The sequence below is a fragment of the Piliocolobus tephrosceles genome, chromosome 15, assembly GCF_002776525.5.
Source record: "Piliocolobus tephrosceles isolate RC106 chromosome 15, ASM277652v3, whole genome shotgun sequence".
NCBI classification, from domain to species: Eukaryota; Metazoa; Chordata; class Mammalia; order Primates; family Cercopithecidae; genus Piliocolobus; species Piliocolobus tephrosceles.
The window spans coordinates 91,743,454-91,759,464 of NC_045448.1; the positions used below are offsets into that span (position 1 = coordinate 91,743,454).

Here is a 16,011-nt window from a genome sequence, read left to right on the forward strand (position 1 = left end):
ATGCATTTTATTCCTTGTTCTAATTCACTGTTTTGGATAGGACTTCCAGTACTATGTGAAATAGGAGTGGTGACAGTGGACATCCTTGTCTTGTTCTGATTCTCAAGGGGAATCCTTACAGCTTTTACCTATTCAGTACGATGTTGGCTGTGCTCTTACTATTTTGATAATAAGAGTTTTGTTACTTCAGTGTCTTATTTGTTGAGGGCTTTTAACATGAAGTGTTGTTGAATTTATAAAAAGGCTTGTCTACATCTTTTGAGATGAGTGTGTGGTTTTTGTTTTTAGTTTTGTTTATGTAATGAATCACAGTTATTGATTTGTGTATGTTGAACCAAACTTGCGTTCCAGGGATAAAGCTGACTTGGTCATGATGGATTAGCTTTCTGTTGTGCTGCAAAATTTGGTTTGTTACTATTTTGTTGAGGATTTTTGCATCTCTGTTCATCAGGAATATTGGTCCAAACTTTTATTTTCCCATTGTGTCCCTGCCATGATTTTGTATCACAATGATGCCAGCCTTATACAATGAATTAAGGAGGAGTTTCCGCTTCTTAGTATTTGGAAGAATTTCAGTAGTATTGGTACCAGCTCTTATTTGTATGTCTTGTAAAATTTGGCCATGAATTTGTCCACTTCAGGGCTTTTTCTGGTTAATAGTTATTTTTTGTTTTGTTTTTTACTGATTCAATTTCTGAACTCATTATTGGCCTGTTTAGTATTTCAATTTCTTCTTAGTTCAGTCTTGAAGGGTTGTGTGTTTCCCAGAATCAATCCATTTCTTCTAGGTTTTCTAGTTTGTGTGCATAGAGGTGTTCATAATAGTCCCTGAGGGTTTTTAGGACTTCTGTGGGGTCAGTGGTAATGTCTACTTTGTCATTTCTGGTTGTGGTTACTTGAGTCTTCTCTTTTTTTCTTTACTAATCTAACTAACAATCTATCAATCTTGTTTATTCTTTCAAAGAGCCAATATTTGTTTTTGTTGATGTTTTACATGGACTTTTATGTCTCAATTTCATTCAGCTTAGATCTGAATTTTTTTTAATTCTGTTAGCTTTGGGCTTGGTTTACTGTTGTTTTTCTGTTTTTTCTAGGTGTGCTGTTAGGTTCTTAGGTTGAGTTTTTTCTAAGTACTTGAAGTAGGTGTTTAACACTATAAATTATCCTGTTAGCCCTGCTTTAGCTGTGTCCAAGAGACTCTGTTGTGTTTTGTTTTGTTTTTATTTATTTCACATTATTTTTTAATCTTGCCTTAATTACATTCTTTACCCAAAAGTGATTCAGGAGCATAATGTCCACGTAATTGTTTGGTTTTGAGAGATCTTCTTTATATTGATATCTATTTTTATTGTGCTATGTTCTGAGAGAGTGGTTGTTACGCTTAAGCTGTATTTTGAATTTGTTAAGAATTGCTTTATGACTGAGCATGTGATTGATGTTAGACTATGCGCTGTGTGCAGATGAAAAGAATTCTATATTCTGTTGTCAATGAGTGAAGTATTCTGTAGATGTCTGTTAGATCCGTTGGGTCAAGCATTCAGTTTATGTCCTGAATATGTTTCTTAGTTTTCAGCCTTGATGTGTTAAAACTGTCAGTGGCATATTGAAAGCTCCCGCTCTTATTATGTGGTTGTCTAAGTTTCTTCATAGGGCTCTAAGAACTTGGTTCATGGATCAGGATTCTCCAGTGTTGGGTGCCTATATATTTAGGATAGTTGAGTATTCTTATTGAATTGAACTCATTATCATTATGTAATGCCCTTTTTGTCCCTTTTCATTGTTATTGGTTTAATGTCTGTTTTGTCTGAAATAAGAATAGCTATCACTGCTCTATTTTGTGTTCCACTTGCTTGGTAGATATTTCTTCAACCCATTACTTTGAACATATGAGTGTCATTGAATGTAAGTTTGGTCTCTTGAAGATAGCAAACAGTGGGGTCGTGCTTCTTTATTCAATCTAATCTTCTACTCTGTGTCTTTTAACTGGGGCATTTAGCCCATTTCCATTCAAGGTCAATATTGATATGTGAAGGTTTCATCCTGTCATCATGTTGTTAGCTGATTGTTTGGTAGATCTGATTGTATAGTTGCTTTATAGTGTCAGTGTTCTATATACATAAGTATGTTTTTGTGGTGGCAGGTACTGGTCTTTTATTTGCAAGTTTAGCACTCCCTTAATAACCTCTTGTAAGGCATGTCTGGTGTTAACATATTTCCTTAGCATTTGCTCGTATGAAAAGGATTTTTAAAACCTTCATTTGTGAAGTTTAGTTTGGCTGAATATAACATTTTTTATTAGAATTTCTTTTCTTTAAGGATGCTTTATATATGCCCCCGTATCTTCTGGCTTGTAAGGTTTCTGCTGAAAGGTCCACTGTCAGCTTGATGAAGTTCCCTTTGTACATGGCCTACCCTTTCTTTCTAGCTGTTTTTAAGATTTTTTTCTATTGCATTGACCTTGGAGAATCTGATGACTATGAGTCTTGTGGATAGTCACCTTTTATAATATCCCACAGGGTTCTCTGTATTTCCTGCATTTGCGTATCAACCTCTTTGGTGAAGTTGAGGAAATTTGTGTTGACAATATTGTCAAATATGTTCTCCAAATTATCTGTTCTCTCTCCATCTCTTTAAGGAATGCCAGTGAGCCATAGAGTTGATCTCTATGCATAACTCCATACTTCTCAGAGGTTTTGTTCAGTTTTTATCCCTTCTTCATTTTTGTCTCCCTCATTGATTCAAAGGTGCAGTCTTTGAGCACTGAGATTCTTTCCTCAGCTTGGTGCATTCTATCTTTAATGTTTTCAAATGCATTGTGAATTTCTACAATACATTTTTCACTTCCAGAAATTAATTTTGGTTCTTCCTAGTACGGCTATGTCATCTTTCAACTCTTGCTTCATTATACTGCTTTCCATGGATTGAATTTTAACCTTCTCTTGTATCTTATTAAGTTTCCTTACTGCCAAGATTTTGACTTCTATGTCTGTCATTTCAGCCATTTCAATCTGGTTAAGAACTATTGGTGGGGATCTAGTGCAGTTGTTTGGAAGTAAGAAGACATTCTGGCTTTTGGAGTTGCCAGTATTCTTGCACTGTTCCTTCTCATCTGTGTGGGCTGACCTTCCTTTAAACTTGAAGTTGCTGTTACTTGGATGGGGCTTTTTGCTTTTATATCCTTTTTTGTTCTTAAGGTTTGCTTGTGGTATTAGTTGGGTTTAGTTGATTGGCTACATTTCTAGATACTTTCAGTGGGACAAGGCTCAGCTCAAGTACTCCTGTGCTGTGTGCTCTAACCCTAGGGGGCTGGGACCAGGCCCACAGTTTTCTTCTCTGACTCCTTGAGGTAAAGCACCTGCTGTTTTGGACATCTGAGATGCTGTCAGTCTGCTGGCAACAACACTTCAGTGGGGGCTGCTGGCAAAAGTGCTGTGGCAAGGTGTCAGGGGGGCTGCGAGGAAGTGTACTGTGGTGGGTGCCAAGGATGAGTGTGCATCAGCTGTGTGGCGGTGGGAGGCCATGTACAAGTTCACACCAACAAGGCAGTGAAAGTCCAGTCACACATGCCTTTCAGAGTGGTGATCAGGGTAGGCTGACGTGACTGCATTCAGGTGGGGGAACGCTGTGAGTGGATGCACACCAGTAGTGCTCCATCTGCAAAAGTAGTCCAATGGGAAGGCAGGAGCTGCTGGCAAAAGAGCGGTGGTGGTGGCTGCTGACAAGTATTTTGGTGGGACAACTGAGACTGCACACAAGCAGATGCAGTCAGAAATTGACACAGGGAGACAGAGGGGCTTTCAGATCAGACTGGCCCCTTCTTCAGACAAGACAGCCTGGCTTTCTCCAGGTCCCGCAGCTCACAGATGCTAAAGCTGCCTCGAGGAATATTGTGAGCCTTCGGGGTCTCGTGCCCATAGCCATGCTCCACTGCAGCCTCTCCCACTCCAAACCCTCTGTGCTTTATGCAGGACTGAAGTTCTCTCTCTGCCCAGTCTACAGGGCGTTCTACCTGCCAACTCAAATGTCTGTGGGGGTCATAGGTTTTTCCAGAGCTAGGATTATGGAGTTCTATGGCAAGTGTGGGACGCTCCATGCCTGTTTCACTTACCCTTTCCCTAAGGGCCACTAAGGGCCAGGAAGGAGTCCTGGTATTCAGAAACCCCGCACAGAGTTCCAGCTTCCTCCCCTTCCAGCCCAGGATGTGTCCTCCCTGTTTCCACTTTAAAAGTCTTCTTCCCAAAGATCTGTCTGGAGTGCACTGGTCCACTTGACAGTCTGGTTTCTCTCAGTGGGAGCAGCTCTTCCTGGCTACATTTAGTCACCCATCATGAAAAATAGCCACCTTTTTCTTTTTTAATGTAATTTGTAGTAGCTTCTCTACAGTAGATTATTCCAGATACTCCTGAAAGTAACAAGTGTCCACACTTGAAAGGCTTTTCAGTAATTGAATAAGTTGACAGGCCTGATATCCTACAATTCACATCAGGGAAATACAACAACAGCCTAATTACTGACATATTGTATTCATTCTGCATTTATCTTGTAGCAAATGAAGTAACTTTATGTTCTCCATCTTCCAGTTTATGCTTTTTTATTTTCAGAGTTCACTTTTGTAATTGCAAGAACTTCCTTTTCACTGGGTAAATGGTAATTGAATCAAATTTAAGATGTTTGACGTGAGGATTTTATATATGCAGTGGGTCTACAAAGTCTATGAATAGTCAATTATACATATTTACTGACTATTCTTAGCCATACTCCCCTGAGGACAGCTTGCATAGAATGCGTTCTCCAACATGTTAATGAAAAGGGCAGTTTAGTTAAATGATAAAAGAGATAGTACATTCAGAAAGTGAGAAAATAATACTTTCCCCATAATACCACATATTAACTTGAGTAAACCCAATTTCAAACTGTTTATTTCCAAAACATATTCCACTTGAGGTAACACTAACTTGCTTCCATTGTCTGGTTGTTCAGCCGACTATGAGTATTTGACACATGTGGGCCAGACAGGGAGGGTGAGGATGAACTTTCATTCGCTCTCCCTTCATCATAGCTGTTTGCTTCTAGGACACTTGAAACATCTGGATAGTTCTACTGTTGATGCCATCCCCAGGCTGTAACAGCTGATTGAGCGCTGCCATGTGACACTGAGGCACAGTTGAGGCTCTCATGGGCCAGAGTCCTCAGCAGCAAGCTCTGCCCTGAGTTCTCCAACAGCCTCCTCTCTGCAGACTCAGCGACCCTGCTGAGCTGCTCCCCAGACAAGCAGCACATGTGGGCAGCTGGGCCATCCAAACAGGGAGGTTTCTGTTAAGGGCTGTATCAGTGTGGGAGGAGTTTGTAAAGCTTGCATGCAGTAATAAACCCCGACATCCTCAGCCTCCACCCGGCTGATTTTCAGCGTGAAATCTGTGCCTGATCCACTGCCACTGAACCTGTCTGGCACTCCAGAGAACCGGTTTGAAACTCTATAGATTAGGAGCCGTGGAGGCTGCCCTGGCTTCTGCAGGTACCAATACAAATAGGTGTTTCCATCACTATGCAGGAGGCTCTGACTAGACCTGCAGGAGATGGAGGCCGGCTCTCCAGGGGTGACTGGCAGGGAGAGTGGAGTCTGGGTCATCACAATATCCCCACTGGATCCTAAAACAATGAGAAAGAAGTGCAAGATTAGGTACAAATATTATGAGCAACTTTCATGAATTCTCTTATGATATCAATTTATGATTAATCTCTTTTCAAATTTTATTCATATCATAAATAAAACTTTCTAAAATATACTAAAATAAGCACAAAGAACTTTTTTATTTTCAAAGATCTTAGAGCACTGGTCATTGTTCTTTTGAGATGGTTTCTAATTATTCATAGGAAAAAGTATAAATCCCCTTCCCTGAAAGTTAGAACATACTCCTTAACATACGGTTTGAATGAACTTGAGAGCCTGCGGAGCCCCCAAGAGCACAACCTCTCACCCCATTCTCCTCCCTTCTCTCCTTCTGTCCTTACCAGGGACCCAGAGCATTAACAGTCCCAAGAGCTGAGCAGGGAACCTCATCTTGAGAAGGTGAACTGAGCAGTTCTGATCTGTCACTGCAAAGTTAGAGCTGAGCTTTTATCTGACTGCAAGGGAAGGTTCTCCCCAGGAAACAATATGCAAATCCCCTGGTGGGTGTAGTGAGGTGGAAAGAGCCAGTGGTTGGAGCAGATCTTTCTTGTGAGCAATGTCATATAAAATGTGCCTTGGAGAAAAACAAATAGAGCTAAAGTCCATTTTGCCTGTAGTCATGGAAAGAAGATCTAACTGTGAAATTTGGATCATGAACAAAGACACATAGGTGTGCCACTCTGAGAGAGCACCAAGATCATGACAATGTAAAAATGTGTATTTAGGATGAATCTCTGGGAGGTGAATGCCATCCTGCTTGGCTCTCGCCAAGGAAAGAGCTTGCTTTCTCACAAGCACTGCAGGGCAGTGTGTTTGCAAATAAAAAGGGAGACTTCCCTCAGCTCAAGAGTTATCTGGAATCTGCTGTAACCAGGATAACTGTTCAAAAACGTCAGATGCAAATGTTAGAATCTGCCTTCCCCTGGTACCTGGTGATTTATCTACATAAGAGTGCTCTCTCGAAGGCCTTTACCTGGAGAATGATATGTGTCTCTTGCATTTAGAAAGCACATAGTGCAACTTAAGTAAGAGGAAAGAATTCCATGCCTCAGGCAGTGAATAAAAAATTGATGGTGACCAATTATAGCAATCTGGTATATGTCTCATCATAATTATGTCACATATGTGAGATTAATCAGAGGGATTTATTAAGAGAAGAATTTCCTAGGATAATGATACAGAACAAACAAGAAATAACTTTGCATTATGTTTTTTTGTGTGCTGTTCAGGGAAACTCTTCCCACACGGTCTTCTTGGTCATGAGGAATCGGGTCCTGTCAGAGCTTCCAGGTTCTTGTCAACTCTGAGTGAATCCTGAGTCTCCGCAGCCTGGATGTGGTGCAGCTGTAGCCCTGAACTCGCAGTTCAAATGGAGATACCCTGTGTAAGAAGAGCAAGAACTGGATCCACAGTTTTATGTCTTAGCATAAACTTTACCTATAACTGCCATTTTCCCGGGCTTCCATGTGAAAATGGTCACAGCTCAGTAATGTCAATCTACCACACGGCTGATCATTAGATAGGGAAACAACTGAACTATTCTTCATTTTTCAGAGACGTGCTTAACATTTTGTTGAACTGCTCCTGAAAAGTGGTACCTACATCAAATCCCTTCACAAGGATAGACATAGTTCAGAAAAAAACTGTGGGCAGGTAAACAATTAAAAAATTACTATGTATTACTATGTAGTGTTAGGTAATTTAACACAAAGTCATATTGCCAAAGAACACGAACAAACAAATGCCTTTCTAGGTAAGATTCCAAAAGAAATCTTGTTCAGAATACCTTCTGAGAAATGTACCAAATAATATTTGTGTACAGGGTTGAAAAAGATAATTAAGTAAAAACAGTATTGATGTTTACTTGGTGAACTCCATGATAATAATCTGGGTCAATGATATCAAACTGTAGCTAAGAGGCAGAATTAGAATAAATATCTCATATAGAACTATTTAATTATTTAACCCTTTTTTCACATTTTATAAATTTGTGTATTTCACTTTTCTTATTTTCATATTGACCAATTCTAATCAGGTTCCTGGTCTTACGAATATCAGACTCCTAATTAATCACACAGTAAAAAGAGTCAGAAGCAGCAGAATTGGAAAGGAAAAAATATACAAAATATAAGGACCCTAATACCATAGCCATCTTATTGCTAGTTTTGAGGAATTACTCCAGAAAGGTGTTCAATGAAGAATTAGTTCTATTTGTTATTTAATATAAACATTTGATTTACAGGAAAATGAATAATAATAAAAATCTGTCATGTTTTGTTTTACACAAAGTCAGTTCTTTAAAATGCTATTTTTACAAAGCATTCTTTAAGATGCTTGAATTTAAGACAGTATTGCAATTTTCAATGGAAATGATACATCACTAAAAAGTCTATCACTGTGATTAGCTATTTTATCACACAATATGTGATAAATATACATATGTGTAAAATGTAAAATGTTGTAAACATTCTTTTTTAGTATAAAGGGGCTTTGAAATTACCTATATTAACTTGAAGAATAATATTCCTAATTCAGAACAGAAATTTGTCTCTCTGTATGTTAACATGTTATCCCAAGGCTTATTCGATATGAGAGTAAGCTGGGTGCTCCACAGTGGACACAGATTGGAAGGTGTAAGAACAGCCTCCATTCGGATCTAGCGGGGGAGCAGGCCTCTGTCTCTGATCTGGAGCATGGTCACCTGAATGAGGAGCGGCTGATATGGGTGGGATTAATTTTAGTTGCATCCCATTTGCCCGATGCTGTCATTTGGGGGTCCATAAAATCGGAATCAAGAGTATTAATTTTTAGACTTGTCAAGACAGTGTTGGAAGTAGAATTGTTGGGTCCATTATGCTGGAGTCAGTGTTTGTGGGAAGGAAAGTGTCTTCCTGTTTGAGGGGGGTTTGGCTAGTTTGGGTTCTGGTCAAGAAAAAGTAGAAGTCCACAGGGGGGCAGTAGCACAGGTGACTCTTATTGGGTGAAGTTTTGATGGGTTTACAGGGAAAAGTCCCTCACAGCAGGAGTCTGGCCAGAGGCTAAAGTGCCAGGGCTGCTTCTCAGAAGGTGGAGATGGGGATTTACTGGAGAAGGGGCTTTTGTGTCTAGGGGATGCCACACAGCTGCACACTGGGGAGTCTCTGGGTTAGAGAGCTCCCAGGGCAGAAGTGGATGAGGATTTTCCTAACTGGGGGAGTATCAATTACTTTCATATGTATGTGAGGTTTTCCGAATGCCTAAGAAGCTAATTGTTTGGGCTGTTTTTGAAGTGACTGGATGGTACAATTTGAATTTGGCACAGGCCACAGAGAAATAAGCCTGAAGTTTAGAAATAAATAGCAGAAGGGCGAGGGCACACAGGCCATGTTTGGCTCATTTATACATCACTGAGAATTTGTATAAATACACCAAAAAGAAAAGAGAAAATACATTTTAAATTTTAATTTAAGTAAGATAGCTTACCTGCAGGAAAAATGAGATCATAATTTGAGAATTCTCACATTCATAGCTTCTTATTTCACATTAAATAGTTTCAAGAACCAATAAAATATTTGAATTTTTAACAAGGAAATTTCAGACACTCAAGAAAAATCAGAGATCAAGTTAAACAACTTAAACTGGTTTCTAATATCAACTGAAATTCTCGTTTAACCTCTCTTTCATCTCCTGTTAAAAAATCAAGAGTTCGGAAAAGGAAAGAAACACTAGCTGAATTAATAATTTAGTGCCATTCCATGTCTTAATAATAATACAAGAATAACGTAGTATCCGCATCAACAACTGGAAATGCTGATTCTCTGCCTTGTAGAAGCAGAGGGGCTCACATCACGGTGGTGAACTTTATTATCATACTTGGGCAGGAACTAAGAATCACCGAAGTGTAAATGCTCTATGAGGAGCCAATTGCCCTTACATTGGAAAACTTCAAGATATTAACTCTTCTAAAATATCTACTAGCAAACAAACAAACAAAAAAACCAAACAAACAAACAAAAAAAAGAAAGAAGGATCAGTAATAAAAAGAAATAAATTCTGACTTCCCAGGAGATGTCAGGAATAAAATTATCATGTTTAACAAAGGACTAGAGGCATAATCTCTTGCTCGACACTGATTTAGCCGGATCTCACTCATATTTAATAGCTTACCCTAGTAAATTAGAAACATCCTCCCCTAGAAAATGGTTTCTTTGATATTCTGGAATCCTAGCAGCCCTAGGTGAAAATTAAAACTGAAAATAAGAGGGTATACAAATCTGTTACCGAAAGAAAACTGTTTTTGCAACAATTAATCATATAACGCAAAATAAAAGGAAGACACCTGTCGACTTTATGGAAGATTAAAGGAAATACGAGTCAATAATAATCCTAAGTAAGCCATAAAGCAAGAGCAATATTTTTTGTCTCTGGCTTGTGATGGTATTCAATTTCAAAATAATGATTTTGTTTTGGGTTAAAACTTACTTCATAGGTTTTCTCTGAGTAGGTCATCTTACTCAGAAATTGTAGAGGAAAATGAAAATAAAGAGAAACCTATTATGAAATTTGCCCCAGGTTAACATTTGCAGAGAGACTGAGAGAAGGATACCATTTAAAGACCATATTAATGGCATTAAAATATTTAATTTGCTAAGCAAATCTAAAATCAACCTTTTCTCTAGAATTTGAAAAAGACAGTCATATCTTCAGAGAATTTGACTTGAGTGCCCTTGTGAGTGGCTGACAGAAAGACCAGATGAAAGTTGGTGCAACAGTATCAAGGACATCACAATGTTAAATTCTAGACCCTCCTCATGAGAGAGCAAGTCCAGATACTGCACCACGACCAGGTAAATGATCAGAAAATGACTTGGGAACTCTTTGTGGCTGCCTAGGCATATCGTGGCTGTGGTTGGGAGGCTGATTTCCCCTGGCTGGCATTGCCCTGCACCTTGAATATGGGCATTCATCTCTACAACTGCCATCAAATGCCATTAAATGGTGTTCCCATTAATAAGGTCATTGTAATGCGTTTAACATAAAGACGGAGCGCACCAGAGTTCAGGATTAAGGGAGTATTGATTTTATTCCAGTGTTTTTAATGTGTGTTTTTGTCTTTCAAACAAGGAACTCACAAATAGGATTTTTTTCGTTTCTGGAGGCTGCACATTCTACCCCTTGAAATACAGGTTTGGCCCACCAGGTGACATGGAATTCTGCCAGTCACGAGTGGGACTCAGGGTAGAAAAGGGCTCTGCAGCAGGTCAAGGTTGAATTGCAAACAGCTCAGCTCCCTGGGCCAGTGCAGACACAGAATAAGGCCATTGTAAGGCATGTAACATAAAGACAGAGCGAATCAGAGTTCAGAATTACAGGAATATTTATTTTACTCCAGTGTTTGTAATGTGTGTCCTTGTCTTTCAAACAAGGAAGCCACAAATAGGACTTTTTTGGTTTCTGGAGGCTACATATTCTACTCCATGGCATACAGCTTTGGCCCACGAGGTGACATGAAATTCTGCAGTAGTGAGTGAGACCAAGGGTAGAAAAGGGGTCTGCAGCAGGTGTGGGTTGAAGTGCAAACAGTCCAGCTCCATGGGCCAGTGGGGATACAGGCGACTTGAACAACGCTATCAACCATCTGGACAACACTGATACTTAGAGAACACTCCACCAAACCACAGCCGATTACATGATCTTTCAAAACATTGGCTAATGATACATAATATTTTGGGCAACAAGATATTTCAATAAAATCAAGTTGATTGAATCATAAAAAATAAATTATACATAACTGAGGGGATTGTGTAAGAAATCAGAAAGAGAAAGTTATCAGAAGGGGGTTGGTGGGAAGAGGAGGGATGAAAAATTACCTATTGGGCACAAGGTACACTATTCTGGTGATGAGTGACTAAGGCCCAGAGTTCACTACTACACAATTCATCACTGCAACCAAAAACCACTCGTACCCATAAGGCCACTGAAATTCTAATTTAATTTTTTAAAAATTTGCCAAAAGAATCTAAATACTTGGAAAATAAGTAAAGTACCACTAAATGTAGTTTGGGGCAAAGAAGCAACAAAAATGGAAATTACAAAGTACTTTGATCAGAAAATAAACATCGCATATCCAAATTTATGAGATGCAAAAAATGCAGTTAATTTATAGCAAAATGAATGCATTTTAGCAAAGAAGTTTTCACATCAATCACTGGAAATGTAATCCTGAAAAACTAGGAAGCAAAGAACAAATGTTACTCCATAGAACGGTCTTTTATTCTTAGAAATGTGAGGATGTGACAAGCACACATCTAGTATTCCACCAATAGAGTCCTATCAGTCTCCAAATGAAAACACCATGAGCAGCTGTACAAGAAGAAAGTCTTAGAGTAGATGGGCAGAGTGAGTAACTGCTCAGAGAGGATGAGGAGTCAGGGAATGTCAAAATAGGATTCCTATGTGATATTATTATAAGTTTCACAAACATGAGACTATCTTGAGTCCCGACTTACTCATAAGCCAAACATCATGGAGTGCGGGTCACCGTCCATCCTCCTGATAGTGGTGAGAGTGTGATCTGTAGGCATAGGCATGGAGAAGTGCCGTGAAGGTCATCAGTGGCAACAGGTGAGGACAGGACACGCTAGGGTCCCCTTACAGTGACATGACTGAGCATCCCTATAGCCATGAGAACAGCAGGGAACTTTAGGGGCTGCTCCAGGGAGGATGTGGCAGCCAACCCTGGAGTGTCAGTGGGGCTTGAGCGCCCTAAGTGTGGAGGAAGGAGGAGGCTCTGTAAGGCATCCTGGAGGACCCTGGCCCTGTTTACACAGACGACAAGCCTGTGTCTGTGACTGAGGCCTCACAGCCTCTTCCTTCCTCAAAGGCTTTCCAGTCATCTCCCTGAGTCCACCTGACTCCAACTGCTGGAGACACATCCCCTGGCACCACAGCAGCTCCTGCCACACTGAGAGGCTGAACTTCCTCTGAGGTTTGTGTTTAAGGCCATCACACTGTGCAGGGACAGCATCTCCAAGCTCCAAAGTGGTGTTTTTGATGGTGAAATCCCGAGAATTTTGGCTAGATGTGTTTTCTCACTTGTGAATACCTTCTGTAGACCTGTCATTCTGTGCTTTACAAACTCTTTTCTGTAAACTGTCTGTTCTTTGTTTTTGGACTTTGGGGTTAAGAATGTAATTTTCATTTGTTTGTGTCCTCTTTGATTTCACTGAGCAGTGGTTTGTAGTTCTCCTTGAAGAGGTCCTTTACATCCCTTGTAAGTTGGATTCCTAGGTATTTTATTCTCTTTGAAGCAATTGTGAATGGAAGTTCATTCCTGATTTGGCTCTCTGCTTGTCTGTTACTGGTGTATAAGAGGACACAAACAAATGGAAGAACATACCATGCTCATGGATAGGAAGAATCAATATCATGAAAATGGCTATACTGCCCAAGGTTATTTATAGATTCAATGCCATCCCCATCAAGCTACCAATGAGTTTCTTCACCGAATTGGAAAAAACTGCTTTAAAGTTCATATGGAACCAAAAAAGAGCCCGCATTGCCAAGACAATCCTAAGTCAAAAGGACAAAGCCGGAGGCGTCACGCTACCTGACTTCAAACTATACTACAAGGCTACAGTAACCAAAACAGCATGGTACTGGTACCAAAACAGAGATATAGACCAATGGAACAGAACGGAGCCTTCAGAAATAATGCCACACATCTACAACCATCTGATCTTTGACAAACCTGACAAAAACAAGAAATGGGGAAAGGATTCCCTATGTAATAAATGGTGCTGGGAAAATTGGCTAGCCATAAGTAGAAAGCTGAAACTGGATCCTTTCCTTACTCCTTATACGAAGATTAATTCAAGATGGATTAGAGACTTAAATGTTAGACCTAATACCATAAAAACCCTAGAAGAAAATCTAGGTAGTACCATTCAGGACATAGGCATGGGCAAGGACTTCATGTCTAAAACACCAAAAGCAACGGCAGCAAAAGCCAAAATTGACAAATGGGATCTCATTAAACTAAAGAGCTTCTGCACAGCAAAAGAAACTACCATCAGAGTGAACAGGCAACCTACAGAATGGGAGAAAATTTTTGCAATCTACTCATCTGACAAAGGGCTAATTTCCAGAATCTACAAAGAACTCAAACAAATATACAAGAAAAAAAACAAACAACCCCATCAAAAAGTGGGGAAAGGATATGAACAGACATTTCTCAAAAGAAGACATTCATACAGCCAACAGACACATGAAAAAATGCTCATCATCACTGGCCATCAGAGAAATGCAAATCAAAACCACAATGAGATACCATCTCACACCAGTTAGAATGGCAATCATTAAAAAATCAGGAAACAACAGGTGTTGGAGAGGATGTGGAGAAATAGGAACACTTTTACACTGTTGGTGGGATTGTAAACTAGTTCAACCATTATGGAAAACAGTATGGCGATTCCTCAAGGATCTAGAACTAGATGTACCATATGACCCAGCCATCCCACTACTGGGTATATACCCAAAGGATTATAAATTATGCCACTACAAAGACACATGCACACTTATGTTTATTGCGGCACTATTCACAATAGCAAAGACTTGGAATCAACCCAAATGTCCATCAGTGACAGACTGGATTAAGAAAATGTGGCACATATACACCATGGAATACTATGCAGCCATAAAAAAGGATGAGTTTGCGTCCTTTGTAGGGACATGGATGCAGCTGGAAACCATCATTCTTAGCAAACTATCACAAGAAGAGAAAACCAAACACCGCATGTTCTCACTCATAGGTGGGAACTGAACAATGAGCTCACTTGGACTCGGGAAGGGGAACATCACACACTGGGGCCTATCATGGGGAGGGGGAAGGGGGGAGGGATTGCATTGGGGAGTTATACCTGATATAAATGATGAATTGATGGGTGCTGACGAGTTGATGGGTGCAGCACACCAACATGGTACATGTATACATATGTAACAAACCTGCACATTATGCACATGTACCCTAGAACTTAAAGTATAATAAAAAAAAAAAGAATGTAATTTTAATTGTACTATCTTTAGTCTCCACACTGCTGATTGCGGAAGTGAAATCAACGTACTTCTGGTTCGATGCGTGTTCTCACACATGAATATGTGTAGAAAAGTCCTCTGCAGACTTGTCTATCTTTGCATGTGTGATAGATTCTTTCCTATATACCACGCTTTCATTGTTTATTTATTTTTGATATTTCTCCTGGGGAACACAGTTTGTTTTTTTTTTTTTTTTTTTTTTTTATCTGGGAGACGGAGTCTTGCTCTGCTGGAGTGCAGTGGCCAGATCTCAGCTCACTGCAAGCTCCCCCTCCCGGGTTCACGCCATTCTCCTGTCTCAGCCTCTCGAGTAGCTGGGACTACAGGCGCCCGCCTTGTCGCCCGGCTAGTTTTTTGTATTTTCTACTAGAGACGGGGTTTCACCGTATTAGACAGGATGGTCTCGATCTCCTGACCTCGTGATCCGCCCGTCTCGGCCTCCCAAAGTGCTGGGATTACAGGCTTGAGCCACCGCGCCCGGCCGGGAACACAGTTTTAACTTCATTTACCATGGTGTGGATCATTCTGGAATAGACAATCATTTCTGATGGGGTTGATTATTTTAACCAGAAAAAAAGTATTTTGTCCTTTTCGTACAAAAAATTATATATGTTGATTATAACACCTCATGAAATGAAACTGATTTGCCCATGATTCGTTCATAAATATTTTTGAATAATTATTTTATGTGACACCATGCAAAACATAGTTTTTCCATCCCATCACTGTCAGAATATTGGAGTCAGATGTATTTTCAGGTACTGATCCTATCGTCTAAAAATTATACATGTGATTATTTCAAAACCTTTTATTTTTTGTGATAATTTGGTACCCAAATTGTCATTTCTAAATGACTAGTAAATTTCAAAAGGAATCTTCCTATTCTGGGGCAACAATGTGGGAGTTGAAAGGCTCAAAGAACCACTGCAAGAACCTGGTGATAAAACAATACAAAAGTTTATATTAATACTGATGTATATTAATACATCAGAGAACATCAGAGAACAGGAGAAAAAATGAGAACTAAGTGACCTAAAATTCCAAACTGAAAAGCACCCCTTCTAGTTTAACTGCCACTGGGAGAGTCTTTGTCCTCCTGCCATGTCTGCCAAGTTTGCATGTGGACACAAACTCTCTCTTGGCACAAGCAGAGGGACTCTCCTGGGAACGGAGAATCAGGTTGACACTCAGGGGTTGTGCAGGGCAACTTCTATACATAGCCTATGTCCTCTGTGGGGCGTAGGCTGAGGTCTGACTCATCAGGTGGG

At 39.9% G+C, this 16,011-nt stretch overlaps 1 gene segment (V, D, J or C); it reads right to left on the bottom strand.

Moving 5' to 3' along the window:
• The window catches only part of LOC111534338, a 783,107-nt gene that overhangs the window by 662,020 nt on the left and 105,076 nt on the right, over positions 1 to 16,011 (bottom strand). Inside the window, 2 exon segments of the V gene segment in view lie at positions 5,340 to 5,649; positions 6,013 to 6,105. Of these exon segments, the coding sequence occupies positions 5,340 to 5,649; positions 6,013 to 6,061 (359 nt within the window).